General features: G+C 43.9%; 2 protein-coding genes across 5 annotated transcripts in view; one reads left to right on the forward strand and one right to left on the reverse strand.

The window, feature by feature from the left end:
* Positions 1-2,193: 2,193 nt before the first annotated feature.
* Positions 2,194-5,513, reverse strand: LOC128853188 (collagen alpha-1(I) chain-like). Its single transcript, XM_054075845.1, has 4 exons — positions 5,343-5,513; positions 4,612-5,249; positions 3,176-4,507; positions 2,194-3,013 (listed from the first exon to the last, which is right to left on the reverse strand). The coding sequence occupies exons 1-4, from the start codon at positions 5,511-5,513 to the stop codon at positions 2,194-2,196; spliced, it is 2,961 nt and encodes a 986-aa protein (XP_053931820.1).
* The window catches only part of STAG2 (stromal antigen 2), an 80,613-nt gene continuing 61,208 nt past the window's right edge, over positions 2,675-22,079 (forward strand). For 3 of the 4 annotated variants that reach the window (XM_054076067.1, XM_054076064.1, XM_054076066.1), the window contains exon 1: positions 2,675-2,921. The gene's annotated coding sequence lies outside the window, so the exon portion shown is untranslated. Of the gene's footprint in view, positions 2,922-4,311; positions 4,456-22,079 lie in introns of those variants that run through there. The other variant, XM_054076065.1, reaches the window with a different exon arrangement.

A 22,079-nucleotide genomic window follows, 5' to 3' on the forward strand; every position in this document is an offset into this window, starting at 1 on the left:
CCCTAAAAGGGAATCTTTTCTTTCTTATTTTTTACCCCAACCTTGACAGGAGGTGAAAAAAAAAAAAGTTCTGAAACACGAATTCAAGCTATAGAATACAATTTATTTTTGTAAGTGTGTCTCATGTACCAACTGACAGATTATATCTTGAATTGCTAGATGACTGATGTCAACTGATGTTACACTGGTTTTTCTATTTTTAACACTTCTTACCTGATCAGAATTTCCATTCTAAGTGTCATTTGCTCTGGATGCCTCATCTCAGTTTTTAAAAGACTGGAACTGATGGATACTTTTCTCTAAGTGTCCTGCCTTTGTTAGGCAGGTGAGCAGCTAACTCAGCTTAATGCCTGCTTAGTTATGCTAACCCAAAAATTAAAGTAGGATGATTAGAGACTAATTACCAGGACAAAACTACTCTTGTGCTGACTGATCTAACTATGAGCTTCTGTGCAACTATTCAGCATGAGGAATGTGCTTAGCATCACACAATACAGGGAAGAAAAACATAGAAGGAACTACTGAATTGTGTGTACAGAAAAATAAGCTTCACACAATTTATATCTGGTCACTCAAAGTGTTCTACACTGCTTATATGTGATCATTACAGATTTACATGAATCTTCACGCAGGGAGGAAAAAGGAATTGCACTTAGAGCCTAGGAGCAAAAGCCAATTTAAACTGGGATCTCTCTTCGTGACGAGCAGAAGGACGAAACATTCCATAACACTCCCAACCACAAGAAAAGCCAACACTGCTGCTGTCTGCATCGCCTTGTTCTCCATATGAGAATTAATGGATACGTTTTTGCTGCAGCTGGTTTGTATGTTTAATTATCTTGTAATATAAATCTGTCTTGTATCAAGAGATCATATGCAGACAATCTCCAGACATGGATAAATCATAGAATCATAGAATAGTTTGGGTTGGAAGGGACCTTAAAGATCATCCAGTTTCAACCCCCTGCCATGGAGAGGGACACCTCTCACTGGCTCAGGTGCCCAAGGCCCATCCAACCTGGTCTTGAACACCTCCAGGGATGGGGCAGCCACAGCTTCCCTGGGCAACCTGGGCCAGGGCCTCACTACCCTCACTGTGAAGAAATTCCTCCTTATGTCTAGTCTAAATCTGCCCCTCTCCAGTTCGTAGCCACTGCCCATAGGAACCTGAAAACAAATATAAACATACATAAAATTTATATGGACATAGACATATATATTTTCATATAATATTCATAGTATATACTATATATTTATAATAGAATATATTATATATAATATATAGTTTTATATTTAATATAGTTATATAATATGTATTTTATATATATATATGGATTTGAATTGCAACAGGAATGGCCCTATTGTATCTCCAGCAGAGCATACATTACTGGAATCGCATGTGCAGGAAAAATGTTACTTTTGGAAGTGTGTATTTTATGTTAATGGAAAAGTTCTCTATCTGGCAGCTGTATATTTATATATTATATATAACTATATAATACATAAAAATATATATATCATATAATCACAGAATCATAGAATAGTTAGGGTTGGAAGGGACTTTAAAGATCATCTAGTTCCAAGCCCCCTGCCATGGTCAGCCACAGGCAGGGACATCCCACTAGATCAGGCTGCCCAAGGTGCTATCCAACCTGGCCTTGAATTTTTTTGAATCAAGAAATTATCCTCAATGCACTGCAGGAGTCTCCTGGATTGCCTACAGCTTGCCATGCTAGCTGTATAATAGAATAGATATTACTTATATATTATATATAAATAGATAACTATTTATAACATACAAATAATATGCATTATTTATATATTGTATATTATAGAAATAATATTATCTATTATTTGTATATTATATAAACATATAGCTATTTGTAATATATAATACAGAATAGTTAGGGTTGGAAGGGACCTTAAAGGTCATCTAGTTCCAACCCCCCTGCCACAGACAGGGACACTCCACTAAAACAGGCTGCCATTATGGATTATGTATTTATATAATATATTTTATATTATATATAACATATATGTTATATAGTATATACATATAGTTATATTATATAGTTATATATTATATAGCTATATATTTATGAATATGAATAACCTGAAAGAATAAACACACTCTTAGAGTTGCAACAATGTGTTGATGTGCTTAATTGTCTTGTTGGACGCAGTTGTCTGGGGTCAAGACAGACCCTGCAGAGAGTCTCCAGCGGGGGTTGGATAACCTAAGAAATAAACCACCTTTGAGGAGTCAGACGGCTCTTTCTCTATAACTGTCAGATACACGCACTGCTGTGGCCAGACGGGACGCCTTGTTTGGAAGGGCACCCGGTTCAGCGCTGAGCTGTAAAACGACGATGACGATCCCGATCCCGATCCCGATCCCGATCCCGATCCCGATCCCGATCCCGATCCCGATCCCGATCCCCCTCTGCCCGCGTCCCTCCCGCCGCTCCCGCTCCTTTTAGGGCCGTCCCCGCGCCTCAGCTCCCCCGATCCCGCCCCGCGCGCGCGGCCCCGCCCCCTCCTCCTCCCCCCGCCCCCGCCCCGCGCACGCGCCTCACGTTGTTTACGCCGCTGCTGGCGGCGCCGCACGCTCCGCCCGGCAGGTGTCGCCCCTCGCCCAGGAGAGCGGGCGCCGCCGCTTGTCCGCCAGGTGGCGCCCGCGGCCTCCCCTCGCTCGGCAGCCGCCGCGCAGCGAACACCCCAAACAATCCCCCGCGCCGCCGCCAAATTAAACAACCTGCCCGCTCCCCTTCGCCCTCCCGAAACACCCTCCCCTCCCCCCGACGAGACCCGGGCGCCGGGACAGGACGGGCCGAACGGCCGGCAACCGCGTCGAACGGGAAACAGGAACGGAGCTACGGGCCCGGGGCCTGCTCGCCGCTCTGCGCCCGCCGCTGGGGAAGGTAAGTTAGAAAATGGCGGCGAAGCTTCTGGAAGTTTGGCGGGGGGACTGGCGATGGCGGCGACCGGGGCGGCGGGGCCGGGGGGGGGGCCGCTGAGACAAGATGGAGGCCGTGAGGCCACAACGATCCGGCCCCTCGTGCTCCCCCCCCTCGCTCCGCGCTTCCCCCCCCCCCCCCTCCCCGCCAGGCCTGGCGGGGGGGGGGAAGCGCGGAGCGAGGGGTGGGGGGGGGGGAGCGCGGAGCAGCCTCGGTGCCCGCCCGCAAGCGAGTTAAAATGGAGAACCAGCTCCTCCGCCCTTTTCCCGAGCGGAGCGGGGGCTGCCGGCAAGATGGAGGCTCGGGCATTGTGTGTGTGTGTGTGTCTGTGTGCGAGCGAGCGAGCGAGGGCAGGCCGCGCGGCGAGGGAAAGGGGTCGGTGCCCCATGGAGGAGGGCGCTGCGCCGCGCAGCAGAAAATGGTGGGGGAGGCAGAGAGGGCAGAGCTGCCCCGCTTCCCGCCGGGCGAGACCTCCCTGCGCAGGGCGGGGGGGAGGCTCTGAGCTGGCTAAGCCGAGTGGGGCAGCTTCGGCCGGCCCTGTCCCAGAGGCTGGGACGGGGGTTCTGCGGCCCCGGTGAGGAAATGGGGATAGATTCCGTGTCTCTTGGAGAGGCTGGGCCGGCGACGGAAGAGTCCCCGGCCCCAGTGGGGACTTGGGAAACCAACCTCCTGCCTCCCTCTGTCCCGCTGGAAACCGACACGCTGCCTTCCCCTGCCCTGATGGGGACTGGGGATCGACTCGGTGCCTTCTAGAGAGGCTGGGCCGGCGAGAGAGTTCCCCGGCCCCGGTGGGGACCGACCCGCTGCCTCCCCCTGCCCCGGTGGGGACGTGGGGAACCGACTCGATGCCTCTTCCTGGCCCGGTGGCGACCGACCCGGTGCTTCCTCCTGCCCCGGTGCGGACGTGGGGACCGATCTGCGCCTCCCCTGCCCCGGCAGGGACCAACCCGCGCCTTCCCTGCGGAAGCTGCGGGACCCCCCCCTGCCCCGGTGGGGACTTGGGGAACAACCTGCGCCTCCCCTGCCCCGGTGGGGACGAGGGGGACCCACCCGCTGCCTCCTCGGGAAGCTGCCGGATCCCCCCCTGCCCCGGTGGGGACTTGGGAACCGACCCTTGCCGCCCCCGCTGAGCCCCCGGCCCGGCGCCCAGCTCGGGGCAGGGCTTTGTGGGGCGAGGTTTCCCCCCCCGGGTGCCCCGGGGGAAGCTCCCCGGCGCTGCCCGCGCACAGGAAGAGTTGTGGCAGCTTCCGTGCGCCTTTCCCTGTTTGTTTTTTGTAAGGAAGGGGCCTTTGCCAAGTTGCGCGGGGCCGCCCGGTGCCGGGAGCCGCGTGTTGCAGGAGCCCCGCCGGGCTCTCGCCGGCCCTGCTGGGGGAGGGGGCAGAGGAGGAGGAGGAAGAAAGCTCCTCACTGGGGGGTTTTGGCGCCACTTTTGTTTTAGATAGCGCTTCTCTGCCCCCTCCTCCTCGGCACGCACTGAACTGAGCTGAACCCTGCCCAGGTAGGAAGCGAGACCTTTCCTGGTGTTTCTCTTTTCTCGGCGCTTATTTTTTCTACATGGGGTTTAAGAAAAAAAACAACAAAAAAACCCAGCAAAACCAAACAACCAACAACAACCCCCACACAGTTGTTGCCGTGCTGAGGGACCTGGAGAGACAGGAGACAAGGAGCGGGGACCTGGCTTTTGCGCGTCCCTGGTTTTGGGGTGTCCTGGTTTTCTCCCAGGCCGTAGGGAGGGACCTGGAGGGGCCGGGTGCGAGCGACGAGCGGGCCTGGCGCTTTGGGGGGGCCCCGGCTCTGTCCCAGCCCCGGCCGCGGCGAGGGGACCCTGGAGGGGCAGGGAGCGAGGAGCGGGCCCTGGCTCTGGGGCGTCCCGGTTTTCTCCCGGCCGCCTCTGGCCGGCCACCCGCCCGATGCGATTTCTCCGTCCCGTGGAAGCCCGGGACCCCCTGCCCCCGGATTTTGTCCTCCGCGCGGAGCGGAGGCGCTCAGCTGCTTTTTGTTTATTTCTTGCGCGGCGCTCGCCGCCCTCCCCCGGGCGGCGGCGCCGAGAGTTAACGCGAAGTTTCCGCCACCGGAGTTGCGGGCGGCGGCCGGGACCGAGTCCCTCCCGGCCGCGGTGCCCGGGGCGGGGGCGCCGGCGCGGCGGTGCCCCGGGGCGGCGCCATGGCGGGGCTCGCGTTCCCCAAGTGCGTCACGGGCGGCCCCGCGCCGGGCCCGGCCTGCTCGGGCCGCCGCCGCCCATTGGCCGCCCCGAGCGCTGGCGGCGGCGCCAAGGTCACCGTGCGGAACGGGCTCTCGGGGAAGGGAACGGCAGGAAGACGCCTTTTGTAGCGTTTCCCTCGAAGTCCTTTACGGCTGGTTTTGTGCTGTCCTGTTTTAAATTACCGTGGGCTGTCCTGTGCAGGCAGAGGGGTTGGACTCGGTGATCCTCGTCAGTCCTTTCCAGCTCGGGTCATTCTGTGATTCTGTGATTCTGTGACCGGGAACAGCATTTCTCATTGTAAGGGGTTCCCAGATGTAGGTCTGGCTGCTAACTCCTGGCAATTCAGCCTCCATTCGTGATTGATGATTTTTCTCGTTTGTAATGCTTGACTATTTAAAACAACTTTTCCGCTTTTCCATGGTTTCTTTTCTGCATATCCCTTGTCTATTCGTATATTATTGTTCCTGCAGTGTTTATTTGGTATTGAACTCAACAGACTTACAAAACACGAGTGGGCAGGCTGGTTGGTCATGTGCAGGTAAATAAATACCACGAGGGATTGTGCAACTGACGTACATTACTCTGCGGCTTTTTGGTATTGCTTGCTCATTATCCCCGACTTTTGATTTTTCCAGGAAAATCTGAGTGGTGGTCAGTCGCAGTCACAATGCCACAGGTCTGGTGTGGGTGGTTTTTCTTTTTCCCTTTGTAACCATGATAACAAGGAGAAGATAGCTGCCATGCTGGTGGCCCTGGAGCTGAATGAGGTCGAATGCCCACCGCTGGTCTGAGTAATTCAACAAAGGCTGCGAAAGCTCCAGAGTTATAGAAAGGAGTAAAATACGAGTTAATTCCTAGATCTAACATAGACCTTGGTCTGTAACTGATGGGACTCCTGTTGTCCTTAGTAAAACCAGTGGCATCTTACCGTGTCACCTACAGGTGGGTTTTATGCAACCTGTGAGAGAAATCCGTCAGTTTCTGTGGCTGTTGTTTGTATGAAGTTAGCTGTGGTCAACTTAAAGTTGGATGTTGTATAAGCTTAAATTCAAACAAACAAAAAACCCAGGCATGGAACTGGGGGATAGGAGAGACTTTAACTTTCCCGTGAAACTTCCTGGTGCTCAGCTGTCTCCCCAGTTATATACTTGGCCCAGAGTTATGTTTTTGGAGCTTTTTCATCAATTTACAGTTTCAGGAAGAGACTACTGAGTAAAGTCAATGGTCAGTGTAAGGATTTGTTAAACTTGTATTTAAGTAGGCTAGTTAAATTTTATGTACAATTCTTTTCTTTTAGTCATATAGTCTTGATGTTTTGCAGCCAAAAGCTGACATTATGGGTTTAAGTAAATTGGTTCAAATTAATGCTGTGATATTAAATTATATTTAAAAAAACTGTGTTCTGTAAAATGACAAAAAATGTGTGGGTTCATGGCTTAGTAAGATATTGGATTTTAAAATGCTTTGTGCTGCTTCAAGAGTGTTCAATTTTTAAAATAGGAGTATTCAGTTAGCTGGCCATTAATTTAACTTGAATTCCATGAACATATCACATTCCAGCTTTATGTGTTGAAGTCTTCAAAGGCATAAATGTGTGGAATGAAATCATTTTTACTTGGAAGGAGCGTAAATAGAATTGTCAGTTAAATGTTCTCTTCAGTTTTATTTTGTTTCAGTGTGACTTATCAACAGCAACTGAATTATTTTTTAAAAAAAGTAATGCAGACAGTGTCTCTTGAATATTGCATGTTACTACAGACTCCTGTAGGAAATAGCTGCAGGCACGAACTATTGAGAGTGCGTGCTCTTGCTGGTGGGAGCAACTGCATTAGACTTAGTCACATTGTGAAATAATGTTAGCGCATCAGAGCATTATGAACTTTTTTTAATTAGATGGCTCTTTGTCACTTATGGCTCAAATTTAGAGTGATTTGAGAGTCCTCATTTGTCGTATTTATTTGTGGTGCTACTCTCTCGGCTGTTTTGCTGCAGGCAAATATCATAGGAGAGATTAGGTTTTCTGGAGCTTATGTGCTGGCATAAACGGGTTGTTTAAGGTTTCTGTAAAACACTTTGCTTATGTTTACTGAACGAATCCCCAAAAGCAAATATTTCTGCTGGTTACTTAATGCTTCTTGGTTTTGTTACTGGAGTGCTGTGTTTTGTCAAATGAGAACTGTGCGATCTCTGCCTACACTGTGACCGTTTCTTTGATTAGTTTGGAAACTTAAGAGAATGTGTTGAGTGTGCAAAATGGTGCTGTTGGGTTTTAGTGTTGTGTTGTGCATGCGTATAATTAACAAAACATACTGGAAAAGAATGTGTTGTAGATTCTCTTGTCAGCTAAATGTTAGAATTTTTCCAAGAGCTTCATCTGCTTCAGTAATTGTCTTGTAATGGAAAGAAGTGATTGATAGCAGCCATCAACATATCAGTTTAATATTCTTAAATAAGCTCTGCTCGCTTTCTTAGTATCACTTAAACATTCACGTACTGACAACTTCAATTTCCTTGTGGGGGGGGAATCATTGATGAACAATGGGAGAGCATGAAGTGATAACTTAGTTCTTGGGAAACTGGGATAAGCAGAGAATTGGAGTTTTATGTTGAAAACCAGGAAGCTTACAGAGACATGGAAATAGCTGTTTTCCATGTGCATGACGAACATGTAAATGGTGACGTGTAAGCTTATTGCACTGGTTTAGATCTGAACCTATCCAGTGTTTTAGATCACCTCCACTTCTGCAGTCAAAGGGCAAGTAAAAATGGAAATTCTTCGTGGTCCCAAAGCTCTTCTACCACTGTCCCTGGCAGTCCCACAGTTTGATCTATTCTTCCTGCCTCCTGACTCTTCTGTCCTTTTGGCTATGGACAGAGGTGGAACTAAGTGGAGCTACATGCAGATTAAACGTTTTGGTTAAGATACTGGATTCATTCCTACCAGGCAGGAGTTTCTAGTGTGCCAAGTCACTCTCCACAGTTGGTTGGAGTTTGGGCTCCTCCTGGAGTAGGACCTGGATCTGCCGGGTGGGTGGTGGTTGTCCATGGCCTCGGGTTGCGCTGTTGCAGTGGCCGCCCCCGCCCCCAGGGGGTGCTGTGGGCCGGGAGGTGTGGACCGGGCGGGAGGAGCAGTGAGTGCTGGAGACTTTTGGTGATGTTTGTGGTGTTGCAGCAGCACAGCCAAAGCTGTGGCACTAGCATTGTTTTTTCCTAGAAGACCACTTTCTGGAGTAAACAGGTTAAACCCTTCCACTGTTCTGTGAACAGATTTCATGTTTGGAGATGAGTCCAGTGACTTCAGTTGACTTTTGTATTAGGAAAAAATCTGCTTTCAGAAAGTCACGTATCTTTGCGGTTTAAGGGTAAGCCTCAAAATCTGATGTGACTTTTAGCAATGTTCAATACTTACTTATGAGTGATATAGCGAAAACTTCTGTTATTGGAGTTGGAGAGGAAAAATGTACTTTTAATAGTATATTGCTTGAATTAGAATATATTTTCTTTAAGTTTTCTCATGTTGCAGTTCATAAGAATCTGATGACGTTGCTTTGGTTTTTTTATTTTGCTTTTAAGTAAGGCAAACTTCTGAAGTCAGCCCTCCTTTAGGTCACCACAGACAAACGTGGGGCTAATGCTAATGCCGACTTGCACAAGTTGGGAAGCTTAAGGGGCTATTCTGTGGTTGTGTTCTCGCTGGAGGAAGATGTTTCAGTGTTCAGGTATGAACATGAAAACTGTGTTCTCTTTTCTTGATCCTCTCAGTTTGATGCCAGGATAACTTAAGACTAGACCAGAGTCCTACATTGAATGGCTTGTGTCATTGTCATATTTCACAGTATACTCTATCCCTCTTCAGTAGTAGGTCTAAGTGTTGCACTATTAAGCAAATACCAGATCTGTGAGATAGTGGGTAGGAAAGAAGGAAAGCGATAAATTTCTTTCATCTCTTCAATGTTTTCCCTTGGCTGGTCGGATCTGAGGAGAGACCTGGCACCCAGTTTTGGAGGCAGGAATGTGGGAAAATCTGATCCCCCCAAGGTAACTCCTTGACTTTCACGTGACAGCTCTTTTTTAGCCTTCACTAGGTGCAGAGTCGAGCGGAGGAGCACAGGCATAGTCTGGTTTTAAACTTCTTCATCCCAATCTGAGTCAGAAATGAAGGGCACGTAGGACTGCATTTGTATGCAATTATCTGTTACTGTGACTTCAGAGGGAAATTAAGTTAGCTGTCATCCAACTGCTTTATTCAAGTATACATTTTATGTTCAGGTATGTACTTTATTGATGTCTATTATGTATATTTTTTGATTGTGTAACTACCTATAACTTCCCCCTCCAGAGGGCTTATTTTTGAAAAAGCGTATAATGAGAAGAGTGAGTAGATGTAAGAAGATAGGCATATATTTGAAGGTAGATTGTGATCTGTGATTGGAAACTTAACCATGATACTTGCCCCAAACCAAGTATCTAGAGATGAGTATGTGTCTTAGTTGGGTTTCTTTTTTAGGTAGATGAATGTTTTATTGGTTGGTGTATACTACAGGCCACCTGATCAAGGTGAGACAACTGATGAAGCCATCTTCTTCCAGCTACAGGAGGCTTTGCGCTCGCCAGCTCTCATCCTACTCGGGGACTTCAGCGACCCAGACATGTGCTAGAGAAGTAGCACGGCAAGCTGTAGGCAATCCAGGAGAGTCCTGGTGTGCCTCGAAGATAATTTCTTAGTCCAGCTGATAGAGACCCTCACCGGAGGAGAAGCAATACTGGACCTTATCGTCGCCAATACAAGCAAACTTATCAGTGACGTTAGGATTGGCGGCAGCCTGGGATGCAGTGATCATGCACTGGTGGAGTTCACAGTCCAGAGGGATATGGGACAGGTGAGGAGTATAGTCAGGACACTAAATTTCAGGAAAGCAGACTTCCAGCTCTTCAAGGAATTACTTGGTAGGACCGCCTGGGAAGTGGTCCTCTGAGAGAAGGGAGCGGAGCAGAGCTGGAAAATATTTAAGGAAGCTTTCCACAGGGTGCAAGAGCACTCAGTCCCCATGTGTAGAAAATCAGGCAGGAAAGAGAAAAGACCAGCGTGGCTGAGTTGAGACCTGATGGTTAAACTAAAGAAGAAGAAGGAACTGCACAGGCAATGCAAGCAGGGACAGAGTACCTGGGACGTGTATAGAGACGCTGCCTGGTTGTGTAGGGATGAAGTCAGGAAGGGCAAGGCGCAGCTGGAGCCAAAAGAAGGGCTTTTACAGGTACATCAGTCAAAAGAGGAAGATCAAAGAGAACGTAGCTCCACTGATGATTGGAAATGGAGATCATGTATCAACAGATGAGGAGAAGGCTGAGGTACTCATCAACTTATTTGCCTCAGTCTTCACTGATAACTGCTCTCATCACCCCTCCTGGGTCATGGGACAGCAAGATGGTGACCCTGGGGGATAGAATTCCTCCCACAGTAGAGGAGGATCAGGTTCACGAACACCTAAGGAACCTGAACATGTATAAGTCTATGGGTCCTGATGAGGACCTGATGAGTCCTGAGGGAACTGGCAGATATGGTTTCCAAGCGACTATCCATGATATTTGAAAAGTCATGGCAATCAGGAGAAGTCCCTGGTGACTGGAAGAAGGGTAGTGTTGTGTCCATTTTTAAAAAGGGTAGAAAAGAAGACTCTGAGAACTACCGACCTGTCAGCCTCACCTCTGTGCCTGGGAAGATCATGGAACAGATCCTTGTAGAAACTATGCTAAAGCACATGGAGGGCAGGCAGGTGATTTATGATAGCCAGCATGGCTTCACCAGGGACAAGTCCTGTCTGGCCAACTTGGTGGCTTTCTACGATGGGGTAACTGCAGCAGTGGACACGGGTAAACCGACGGGTTTGATCTCTCCAGACTTCTGTAAAGCCTTTGACACAGTCCCCCACAACATCCTTCTCTCTAGACTGGAGAGATATGGATTGATGGGTGGGCAGTAAGGTAGATAAGAAACTTGTTGGATGGTCGTATTCAGAGTGGTGGTCAGTGGCTCAAAGTCCAGATGGAGATCCACAACAAGTGGTGTCCCTCAGGGGTCTGTACTGGGACCGGTGCTGTTTAATATCTTTATCAATGATATTGACAGCGAGATTGAGTGCTCCCTCAGCAAGTTTGCGGACGACACCAAGCTGAGTGGTGTAGTTGCCACACCGGAAGGACAGGATGTCATCCAGAGGGGCCTGGACAGGCTGGAGAAGTGGGCCTCTGAGAACCTCATGAGGTTGAACAAGGCCAAGGGTAAGGTCCTGCGCCTGGGTCAGGGCCATCCCCATTTTCAGTACACAATGGGGGATGGTGTGCTTGAGAGCTGCCCTGCAGAGAAGGACTTGGGGGTGCTGGTCGATGAGAAGCTCAACATGAGCCGGCAGTGTGCGCTCGCAGCCCAGAAGGGCAACTGTATCCTGAGCTGCATCAAAAGTGTGGCCATCAGGGCAAGGGAAGTGATTCTGCCCCTCTACCCCTCTCTTGTGAGACCACATCTGGAATACTGTGTCAAGTTCTGGAATCCTCAACATAAGAAGGACATGGAGCTGTTGGAACGGGTCCAGAGGAGGTCTACAAAGATGATCCGAGGGCTAAAGCACCTTCTCTATGAGGACAGGCTGAGAGAATTGGGCCTGTTCAGCCTGGAGAAGGCTCAGAGGAGCTCTTATAGCGACCTGAAGGGGGCCTACAGGAAAGGTAGAGAGGGGTATTAGTAAAGGCTTGTGGGTATTGGACCAGGGGCAGTGGGTGTAAACTGGAGAGGGGTAGATTTAGACTGGACATTAGGAAGAATTTCTTCACCATGAGAGTGGTGAGACAGTGGAACAGGTTGCCCAGGGAGGTTGTGGATGCTCCGCCCCTGGAGGTGTTCAGGGCCAGGTTGGATGGGCCTTGGGAGGCCTGATCCACTGGGAGGTGTCCCTGCCCATGGCAGGAGGGTTGGAACTGGATAATCTTTAAGGTCCCTTCCAACCCTAACTATACTATGATACTATGATTTTTTTAATGGCTCTGAATCTGATAGTTTATTAGTCATGCCCTTACACAACCTTTTATGCATTTTACTTTCCTGTGCTTTTATTTCAGTAAAGGTTGGTTGTTGAATTAGAGTGAGGAACTATGTGTGACACTAGAAGTCAATGGAAGAATAACTTTTTGTTAGTACTTCTGTGTGGCTTCTAGAGGGTATTTTTGCATCTCTTCCTATTGTTTTAGGGTTCATAGGGCAAGCCTATGACTTTTGCTTATATTTTGAAATAAGTTCTAAGTGGTGCGTATTGCTGCATAATATCGATGGCTGTGGTGGTCTAGACTGATAAGTAGTGTAATTGGAGTCCAAACTTCAGGATTTTCTCTTAGCGGGCTCATGGAAAGAAATAGAATATATTGATATTTCAGAAAACAGAAAACGTATCTGAAACTACTGGCCACTTAAAAAAAAAAACCCCAGCAAGCCATAGGAATGCATGCTTTGTTTAGTTGGGATTATATTCCAAAATTGGCTTAGAGTTGCTGCCAGGGTTTGGTGAAATGCTGCTCACCTAGCTGGTGAGTGAGTTTTGGGAGACCTGCAGGACAGCTGACCTTACCTGCAGGCTCCTCTGCATTCATGTCTTCCCCAGTTTTTCCCTGCTCCCAATGAGTGACAGGCGTCATTTACTGTACATGCTTGTCAGCGTGATGCTTCCTGAGAAGATGTGGTGTAGTACATGTCATCACATACAAAGAGGGCCTAATTGCAGTTCTTTTACTATTGCTTGATACATGTGGTCTGCTTAGAAGAAGATGGATATTTCTGATTTGGAGGTGATGTTGCATTTCTTGGTTATGGCTGAATTTTTTTGTTTTTTTTTTTTTATATAAGGTTGGATTTCGGCCTAAGTTTTATGAAATAATATTTTCCTTGCAGCATCTCATCTGGGGAAAAAAACCGTCAACTTTTACTTAATATGCAAAAAAAATAATTAACCTATTCAAGATACTGCTTTTCTGTCTTTCATGCAATTACCTGTTGTTCATTCAGGTAAAATTCCCGGTTAGTCCCATAAGAAGGACCAGATCTGGAAATTTCGACTATATCAAACCTTAATAAGCAGGTAGTATGCAAGCAATGTAAATAGCTGATTTCATTTGCCAGAGTATGATCTTGCAGCCTGGAGTGTTCAGAATGAGGAGAATTTGTGGGGATTAGGAGTGTGAACATTGGAGATGTGAATTTTTTTGTTACTTTTACGATCGTACTATGGACAATGGAAAATATAGGTGACTGAAGTTACTAAAAAACCCAGTGCAAATCATAAAAGATAGTAACACAGTTTTATAATTCATGTAGCGTGCATGTGAAGTGTCACTTTTAATTTGAAGGTGATTTTACATAACATGAGTCCTGGAATAAGATTTTTTTTATAGTTGTGGATATAGTTGCCAGCTAATTTAATTTGAGTAATAAGCGGTACATCCTGACCACTGGCAATATTTTTCATTTCAATTCTGATCTTCTTTGAAGCAGAGAGTTGATTAATTGTGTTGTTTTTTTCAAGGGAGAAAACTGTGGAAACTTGATAAGGACTTTTTTCAAAACAAGAATGACCACTGGCTGCAGTCAACATATGGCAGTGCTATGTTTGTGGCAGGCAAATAGGAATTAAAATTTATATGGACTGTTGTATTCAATTTAGGATATAGAATACAATTTAAATATAATTGAAAAGGAAAAACTGCAATATTAGCAATTTAAGGTCAATGACACAAGTATTTTTAAGATTTTATTATTTTATGGTCTTCTGGGATGGGAATAACCTTACAGGAAAGTTCCAGTGTGGATGGCTTCTATATACTCCGTTTTTTTTTTTTTTTTTTTAAATCGTTGCTTTATGTGTATCCATTTGAAAACTATGAACTCCACATAAAATGAAGGTTTGCGTTGTGGATGGGCAGTTGCTTCCCAGAAGTGATGCTGCAATGAAAAAAATTGTGTTCTATGTTACAGTATTGTATCAGGGAGAGAAGGCCCTCTGGAGGCTTGGTCCAGCCTCGTGCTTACCTCGCTTGTCCAGTTAGACCAGGTTGCTCAGGAATTTGTCCAGTCAAGTTTTGTGTATCTCAGAGTATGGCATTTCTACAACCTCTCTGGCAACTTGGTATGATCTTTTTATTGGAAGTTCTTTTTTTTTTTTTTTTAATTTTGGATGCTGAAGTAATCTTAAATTCTTAGAAAGATTTATGCCCTTCCATACCCAGGTGTATGTTTGGAAGGTATTCTTGATGATGGAGGCCTGGGAAGCTAATAAGCTGGTTTGGAGCTGCTTGTGATTTTTGTTGGGAATTATTGAAGAGAGAGAGAGAGGTGAATGGCTACAGAATGATTTTTTTTTTTTTTTTTTTTTTTTGGTGCCTTCTTTCTTGTCCCCTCTGGTCAGGTTTACTATGTTTATTCTTCTGCTGTCCACATTAAAGCTTCGCTACTGAGTATATGACAAGGGCTTGTAAATAAAACTTCTTTCCCGAGGATTTACCTGTTTGCTTAACTGTCATTCATGCACTGATTAAAATGATTGTTCTCGCAGTTTTCATATTTAAGCAGTGATATTTTTATTCCTTCTCGTAAGTATTCTTAATAGAAATCTACAGTTCATTTGAAACTATGGTAACCAGAAAGCAAAGCTGCACAATTATCTGTCGCATCTGTGGTATAGGTCTGTCATTTCTTGCCTGATAAAAAATTGGCCAGAAAAAGGTGAAACTGGCTTTTGCATATTGATTTACCAAATGTAGAAATGGTTTGTTAAGGCAGATACTTAAATGAATATGGAAAAACATTTTGGTTTTTTTTTTCACATATGCTGCTGGATTACATTTTTGTCTTCAATATTCTGTGTTTAAGCTGCTCTTGTTTTATTAAGTGGACTTCCATTTGACTTTGGTAAGCTATATTTTCAAAACCAATGCGTTTATATTGATATTTGTTTAATTTTTAAGATGTTCATGAATTAAAAAATATTGGTTATGTGTCAAGGTGTGTATGCTGCATTAATGCTCTACTGTGAAACTGAACAGCTTTTGTAAACCAGAAGACCTGTGGCTTGACAGTTGAAAAACAATCAGAAAAATCAGCCTTTAGGCATTTTATTTCTCTTGCTGTGTTGCATTGTCTTTCTGGTTATACTCTTCAATTTCTATTCAGCAATGTAATGGTTTTCTGAAAGTTAATAAAGTTGTGTACTTCTGAGAGTATATTTGTGCCTCAGAGCAGTAGTCGCTGCTAAGCAAAAATTTCCAAAGGTGGTTGTATACATCAGTATGATAGAAAAGGTCAAAAACATTTTTAGAAACTCTCTGTTCAGTAACACTGGATAGAAGAAAGTACAAGAAGCCACACTCTTCATATGCTGTGTGTCGGGCATTAGGATTCTTTATGCTTATGCCAAATGCGGTAATAGTCTCTGTAAAACTAAATTCTTAAGTTTTTCCCTTTTTCTGCTAAGGGGGCATTAACTATATTAAATGCATACTTGACATTCAAAACTGGTTAGGGAAGTTTTGTATACATAGAGGATTTATGCATTCTTGCGTAAACTTGGTCTTAGCCTTTCCCTGTCTCCAGTGAAGAGAACATGGGAAAATCCTGACAGTTCTTGGGTGCCAGATTGAGTCCATGTTCTTGATAGCGTGGGGTTTTAAGAAACTAATGAAATTTTACAGTTCCTTTGCAGTAAGGACTATTTGACAGTGTATAAGGAATTAAGCGTCCTAGAAGATGCACTTGGATTACCAGGATGGAGGGAAGTGTAGGCATATGTTGGTGCTTACTAGAACCATTTCAAAAATATGTTCTGTGTCCAGTTGCATCACCTTCACTTTTTTGTTTCTGTTGTGGATTACGTTTGCACCGAATTATTAGGTACATCAAGAATAAATAACTACTTTTATGTAAAATCTTAATCTTGGAGTGCATTGTTCTGTCAGAGTGGAAGGTGCAAATGGTTGTCTTAAATACTTGGTCAAGTTAGGGATTAAAAAATAAAACGTTAAAGCCTTTTGTTGTGGGTATCTGGAGGAGAGAAATCAGGGTGGCAATCTACTGAAAACAAAGTTGTTTTTTACCATGAGGATAGTTGATTGAGAGGCTAGTTACTTATCTGGTGTGAAAGAACAGAATTGAGCAGTTGGGTAACTGGAAATAATTTTTGAACAGAACTCCACATGCAGAGTTTCCTCCCTCTTTCATAGACTTCTTCCTTCCATTCTTGTTCCCTTCAAGCTACTGAAGCGGTTCCTTCCCAGAGTCGCTAGGCCAGTTCAGTGGCTTACTGCTGCTAAAAAGGGTGGTCCTGTCTCTGTGGTCTTGTCACATGCTTCTGCAGTTTGCCTTGAGCCTGCGCTTTCTGTCTGTTTGAGCCTCATAGGTGAACTGCCCTAAAGAGCTAAACTGCAAAGAAGAGGAGTTTTCTGTGGAGTCGAATGCTGCTCCTACATGGGGATGAGTACAGGAGCTTTTGGCCAATAAATGTAGAATTGAGGAGGGTTGCCCTTTTCAGCAGTTGAAGTGTTGTGTTGATTGCATGGTCCAGCAGGAGTGGCAATGTTTTCCACAACTGTAGGACAGGGAAAATAAAACTTTACTCCTGCTGTCATGTGGTGCTTTTCTACCCAGTTTTACTCTTAAAAACCATCTGGACAATATGCCAGTTCCAAAAGTAATCCACTAATCTTTGCAGCAATATGAGTTTTACCTTTTTTTTTTTCTGAAAGGTTGCATCGTCTGTCATAGATCAATTAGAGCTCTTAAAGGAAATTCAGGACTGCTGTTGATTTACATTAATTTATGCAGGCATGAAGATCATGTACATTTTTCCTTGGTTTCAGTCTGTGCGCTGGTTAGAAGTTGTGCAGCTGCTACTTGGAATGAAGTGGCAGCGGTGAGAGAAGATCTAGGAATGGTTAAAGAAGAGTTTCCTCCCCTCAAGATTTTCTTCCAGCCTTAGCATGGTTAATCAGATGCTGTTGTCAAAACCCTGCAAGACCTCCTCCTTCAGTTGGATGCTTACCAGCCTGTTGTGGTTAGATCTTATTATGAGCCTTTGCTCTCTTGAGTTTTCCGTGGTTTGTGGAAGCTGTAGTGCCAGTTCTGTACGTGAGATCTGTCTTCGTCCTTTCTACAGAATGTGGGACATCCTATGCAATGATCTTATGTCCTGTCCCTCCCAGCTTGCCTCCCTTCCAGCTTCTGAGTTTCCTGGGGTGTGCTGAGGCTACAGGTCTCAAATACTCTGCGAGTATTTGGTAATTGAACCAGATTTGCCCTTTTTTAATATCATAAAATATTAATATTGTCCTTCAGAGATACTGAGAAAGAGACCCTGGACACAATGCCTGCCTCTCCTTTCTACCTCACTTTAGGGTCAGTTCAGAGCATTTTGTTTTCTTCTGGTCTTGGAGGAAAACTTGCAGAGTGTTTTTCTTATTTATAGCGTGGAATCCTCTGATTTTTTTTTTTGCAGCTAGCTAAGAAGATGCTGGCTTTCTTTTTGAGGTGTTCAGGGAGAGCTTTACTGTTGATCGATCAGAAACTATGGCGTGGTGATTCAGTGCTTAATTTCTCACCATTTTAGAATTTAAATATGGGGAAACTGGTCAGCCAAGGCAGAAGCTATGTTTTGTTGAAAACAAGTTTCTATGTGAATAATCAAGCTGACAGCTACACCGTAGGCCATGATTTTGTTTTATGAAGCTGTGTTCTGATCAGAAATACTAGACAATGGAAAAGCAACACATACAAATTTTTTCGTGTTCCATAGATTGTTTTACGTACAGAGGGTCATAGAGATTCAGGTTGCTCAGCATACTTTCATATAAGCCACATTGGAATGGGAGGTATTTTTTTTGGTGTGGAGAATTTGTAGAAGGTGGCAAGCATGGCTAGTGGGCATTGGTTCTTTGCAGTTTTGCAGGTGCTCCTTTGGAGGACTGTTGTGAATATAGCCATAATTGCCTTAGCGCTCTCAGTTTCTCTTTGCTGCTGTTGAAATGTTTCTGTGGGACTTCCCTGCTTGGAGGCATGCCAGAATGAGTGTGTGGGAAGACTTAATACTTGCTACTTACATAGCATTTTCTGTGTTCAAAGTCTTCTGCAAATATTAACTAATCTTTATTTAACATTTGGGCCCAATTTCTGTCAGTATAAATCAGCAACAGCCAGTTATGACCCCTACTTTTTTTGATGTCAAAAGAATGAAATACTGTTAACTAGTGTAGTTAAGAACAATCTTTATCATCTTATTAACATACTGTTTTTGTCACTTTACCTTCTGGCTTATTCCAGTGTAGAGAAAAGTTATGAATAGAGTATAGTACTACTCCTCAGGAGGTCCATGAGTTGTAGCATGCTGACTGCTGGAAAGAATGGCATTTCGTTCATTTTGCATGTGGTGCTTCAAGCTTCTCTGTGCTAGTTTTTGTTTCTGCTGTATTAGGGTTTATTTCTTTCCAGTTTGGGAAGCCATAGCGTGTTCATAATAAGTGATGCTTGTTCATTCTGAACTCGCTTCTTAAGAACTGTCATTCATCTTAAAACGTAGTTTTAAGTTGAATTTTATTTTACTTGCTGTATACCAGTACTGAGAAGATATTGAGGCTTTCCATGTCTGTGTTCTGACACTACAGGTAGTATTTTTCAGGTAACTGATACTTATTATATGTAACTGGTATGACAAATTCATTAAGCTGTTAGTGTTTTGACTACAGTGAAGTTCTCACAATACCAAACCCAAAGTAGCTGTGTACATTTTCACTAGGATTCTGTATTCTGCTTTGAAAATTACTATTATGTTGGGGTTTGTCTATGCTGTTGATCAGCTGCAAATGACTTGTGTGTTGCATGAAGGTATTTTGTTGCAGCAGTGTCTGAAAAATCAGCATATGGACTTAAAACAAATATTTATAATTAATAAAAATGCACCTTTTGAGTGGCAGTTTTTATAGAAAGTTATGAAGTTGTAGCTTTTACTACCCAGGTTTTCTATTGCTTGTTTTTCTTCTGAAGAGATTGTAAAATATTCCTCAGGTAGTTTACAAGTGTAATATGCATGAATTGATAAATATGTGCCTTTGCAAATTGGATTGGATATGTTTCCATATTAAGCTTCCTTTTAAAGAGAAGCTTCAGCAGTTCTGACTTAAGCTTCAAAGTTTTGTCATTCCAACTTTTCTTTAGGGAGTTAAGCATGAAAACTTGCAAGAATGGTTTTGTCTATACAGTAAATAGCATGCTGTAAACAGTGTGGACTGTTCAGGAAGAAATACTGAGATCAGGGCCATCTTAGTACAGGTGGAGTACCTTGCTAAGTGCTCTCTTATTTTCTGCACCAGGACTGGTCTGGATACTTTCTGTGGTGGTGTGTGTTGCACCTTGGAGACTTACAGAGAACATTAAGGAAAATGAAGTGGTGGATAGGGTACGTTGGCCATAAAAACTTTTTAACGGAGCAAGCACAAAGAGAAATTTCCTGAATCAATGTAAATTAATCAATCCGACATTAATGAGTTGTCTCTGGAAATACACAGTTAGCAAAATTTTGAGACGAAAATACTGTTAGTCTGCAGGCAAGTTTGAATTGTAACATGTAACACAATTAAAAGCTAACTGTAAATTTCTAAAAGTCTGTAGAATGGCTGATCTCTTACTTCCTTAGATATTTGGTTTTGACCAAACAGTTCACCGTCTTTAAATGGTTTGTTAGATATTAATTCACTATCAAGTTTTAGTTAGTGTGATTTTTGAGTTTTAGTTAATGAGGGGCTTTTTTGTTTGTTGTAAAGTTCAATAGGTTTAGAAATTAAATGGCTCTGGGGCTTTTGACCTTTATTAAATGTCTAAAGGGTAGCTGGCTTTTTAAGAAAAGTAGTATTGTACAGAAATTAATAGCGTGCATCAGTATCTTATGAGCAGGCCTGGTACTATTCTAAGAATTCTTCTCATCTTAGTTAAAATGGAATAAAACTGTGTTTCTATTTGATTATCTGACAAAATGTTAGCCAAGAGAAGTGGGGTATGAACACAGTAAAAATGTTGATTTTGTTTGTTTTCTGGTAATAGCATGTTTTTTTAGAAGCTACACAGATGAATGAAGGAAATCATTAGAAACAGAACTAGTTCCCATTACGTACTCTTACATTATTAAACTGCTCAGTGGTAAATGCTGTCTGTAATTGAATAAAGCTAGTCCTGGCTTTATGTAGAGTAATGGCAGATTGTAATCATGTCTGATATGCTGAAGAAACACTGTAATAGTAATGGATTATGGAACCTAAATGAGACCAGTCTTGGCTGTACTCGGTAAAATGAGCTTGTAGTTCTTCATTCAGTGGAATGTAATGTCTTTCTATTTCCATTGCATCTTTGCTGCTTTCACTGCTGTTTTATGTAGGATTTAGGTAAAGGTGATCAACTACAGAACTATGCAGATAGCACAAAACAGAGTGAGTTATGAATCGATGTTGTCAGAAAAGCAGCACATTGGGCTTTTATGTTTCATAGCTGGCTAGATAACACTTGGTACTGGTATCTGGGTGCTGTACTAAGTATGCATCATAGTGTGACAGCCGTAGAGGTTAAGCTAGATTTGGAGCAGCGTGTGGTGACTTTTAAAGTATTTGTAGCCTACCAAAACGGTAATGGCTGTTCCTTTGACGTAATTTGTCAGTCAGTCATCTCTGCTGTGGTGTCTCTCACTGATTTTGAAGAGGTGTTTTTTTACACTAGCCACAGGACTTCAGTTGAGCCAACTAAACTTAACGAACTGTTGGAAAGCTAATTCATTCAAAGAGAAATTAAGATTGTTGCTCTACAAATGGTCTGAGTGTCCTTGGCTATCAGATATGGACAAAAGTAAATGTAAGGAGAAGGGAGCAGTGGGACTGTTCCTTTCACCCGTAGCAAATAATCTATTTTATTATATTATCAAACTACTATGGGTATTGTTAGTAGTTTTTCATTACTTAGCAAAAAAGAAGGTAGATGCAGTTAATGCAGTCTGTTCAAATGTGCTCTCATTTGGTAATTGATGGGAATACTGGAAAAAATTTTGCAATTACTAGTACTTGGCCAAGTTGTTCCCATTGAACAGCTTCTTTTTTTCTACAGGTGAATGGCAATTTGAGAAGGCATATAAAAGGCAGAGATTGTGAAATCAGGGAGCAAGTGGAACTACTGGAAGTGCTTAAGATTGAAAAATGTATTTTGCATAATGTCTGTATAACACATTGTTTATTTTAAGTTTTCGGTAATAACAGTGTAAAACCTTTCACTGCTGGAGACCATGATGGTTTTAAGTATATACTTAATGTTTAGGAATTGGTAGTTTCTATACAAAAGACTTAAGGACATTTAGAGTTGAAGGGAATGTGTTGCAGGTTGTACCTTGTAACTTGTGTAGTATAGTAGAACATAGCCTGTGGAATAGCATTTAAAATCTGGGGGATCGGTGCTCAAGTGTTTCCCTGAGCCACTAATGTGGGAGTAGATTGTGCCCCAGATAAAATGGAGGAAAATTCTGCAGTTGAAACATGCAGATGGTGGAATTAATCAGACACGTCAAACAGTGTAAGCTGCGTGTTGCTCTAAAAATACTGCTTTTTTGGGCATCATGCAAAAGTTTCACTATTGCAGTTGTGATGTGCAGAAGTGATAGCAAATCAGAACTGTTAATATAATTTTATGATAATAAGCAACAAGTAAAAACTGTTACTAGAATGCAAAAAAAGTTAACTTGAAAAGTATATTTCACCGGTGTTGTTACTAGATCCTCAAGTCTTGAGAAAGCAGTGCTGGGCAATATCTGTAGATACATGTGGAATGAGATCAAAAGGAGAGGAAAATAAGTTGCTTAGTTTGA

This window comes from Cuculus canorus, chromosome 10, assembly GCF_017976375.1.
Source record: "Cuculus canorus isolate bCucCan1 chromosome 10, bCucCan1.pri, whole genome shotgun sequence".
Taxonomy (NCBI): domain Eukaryota; kingdom Metazoa; phylum Chordata; class Aves; order Cuculiformes; family Cuculidae; genus Cuculus; species Cuculus canorus.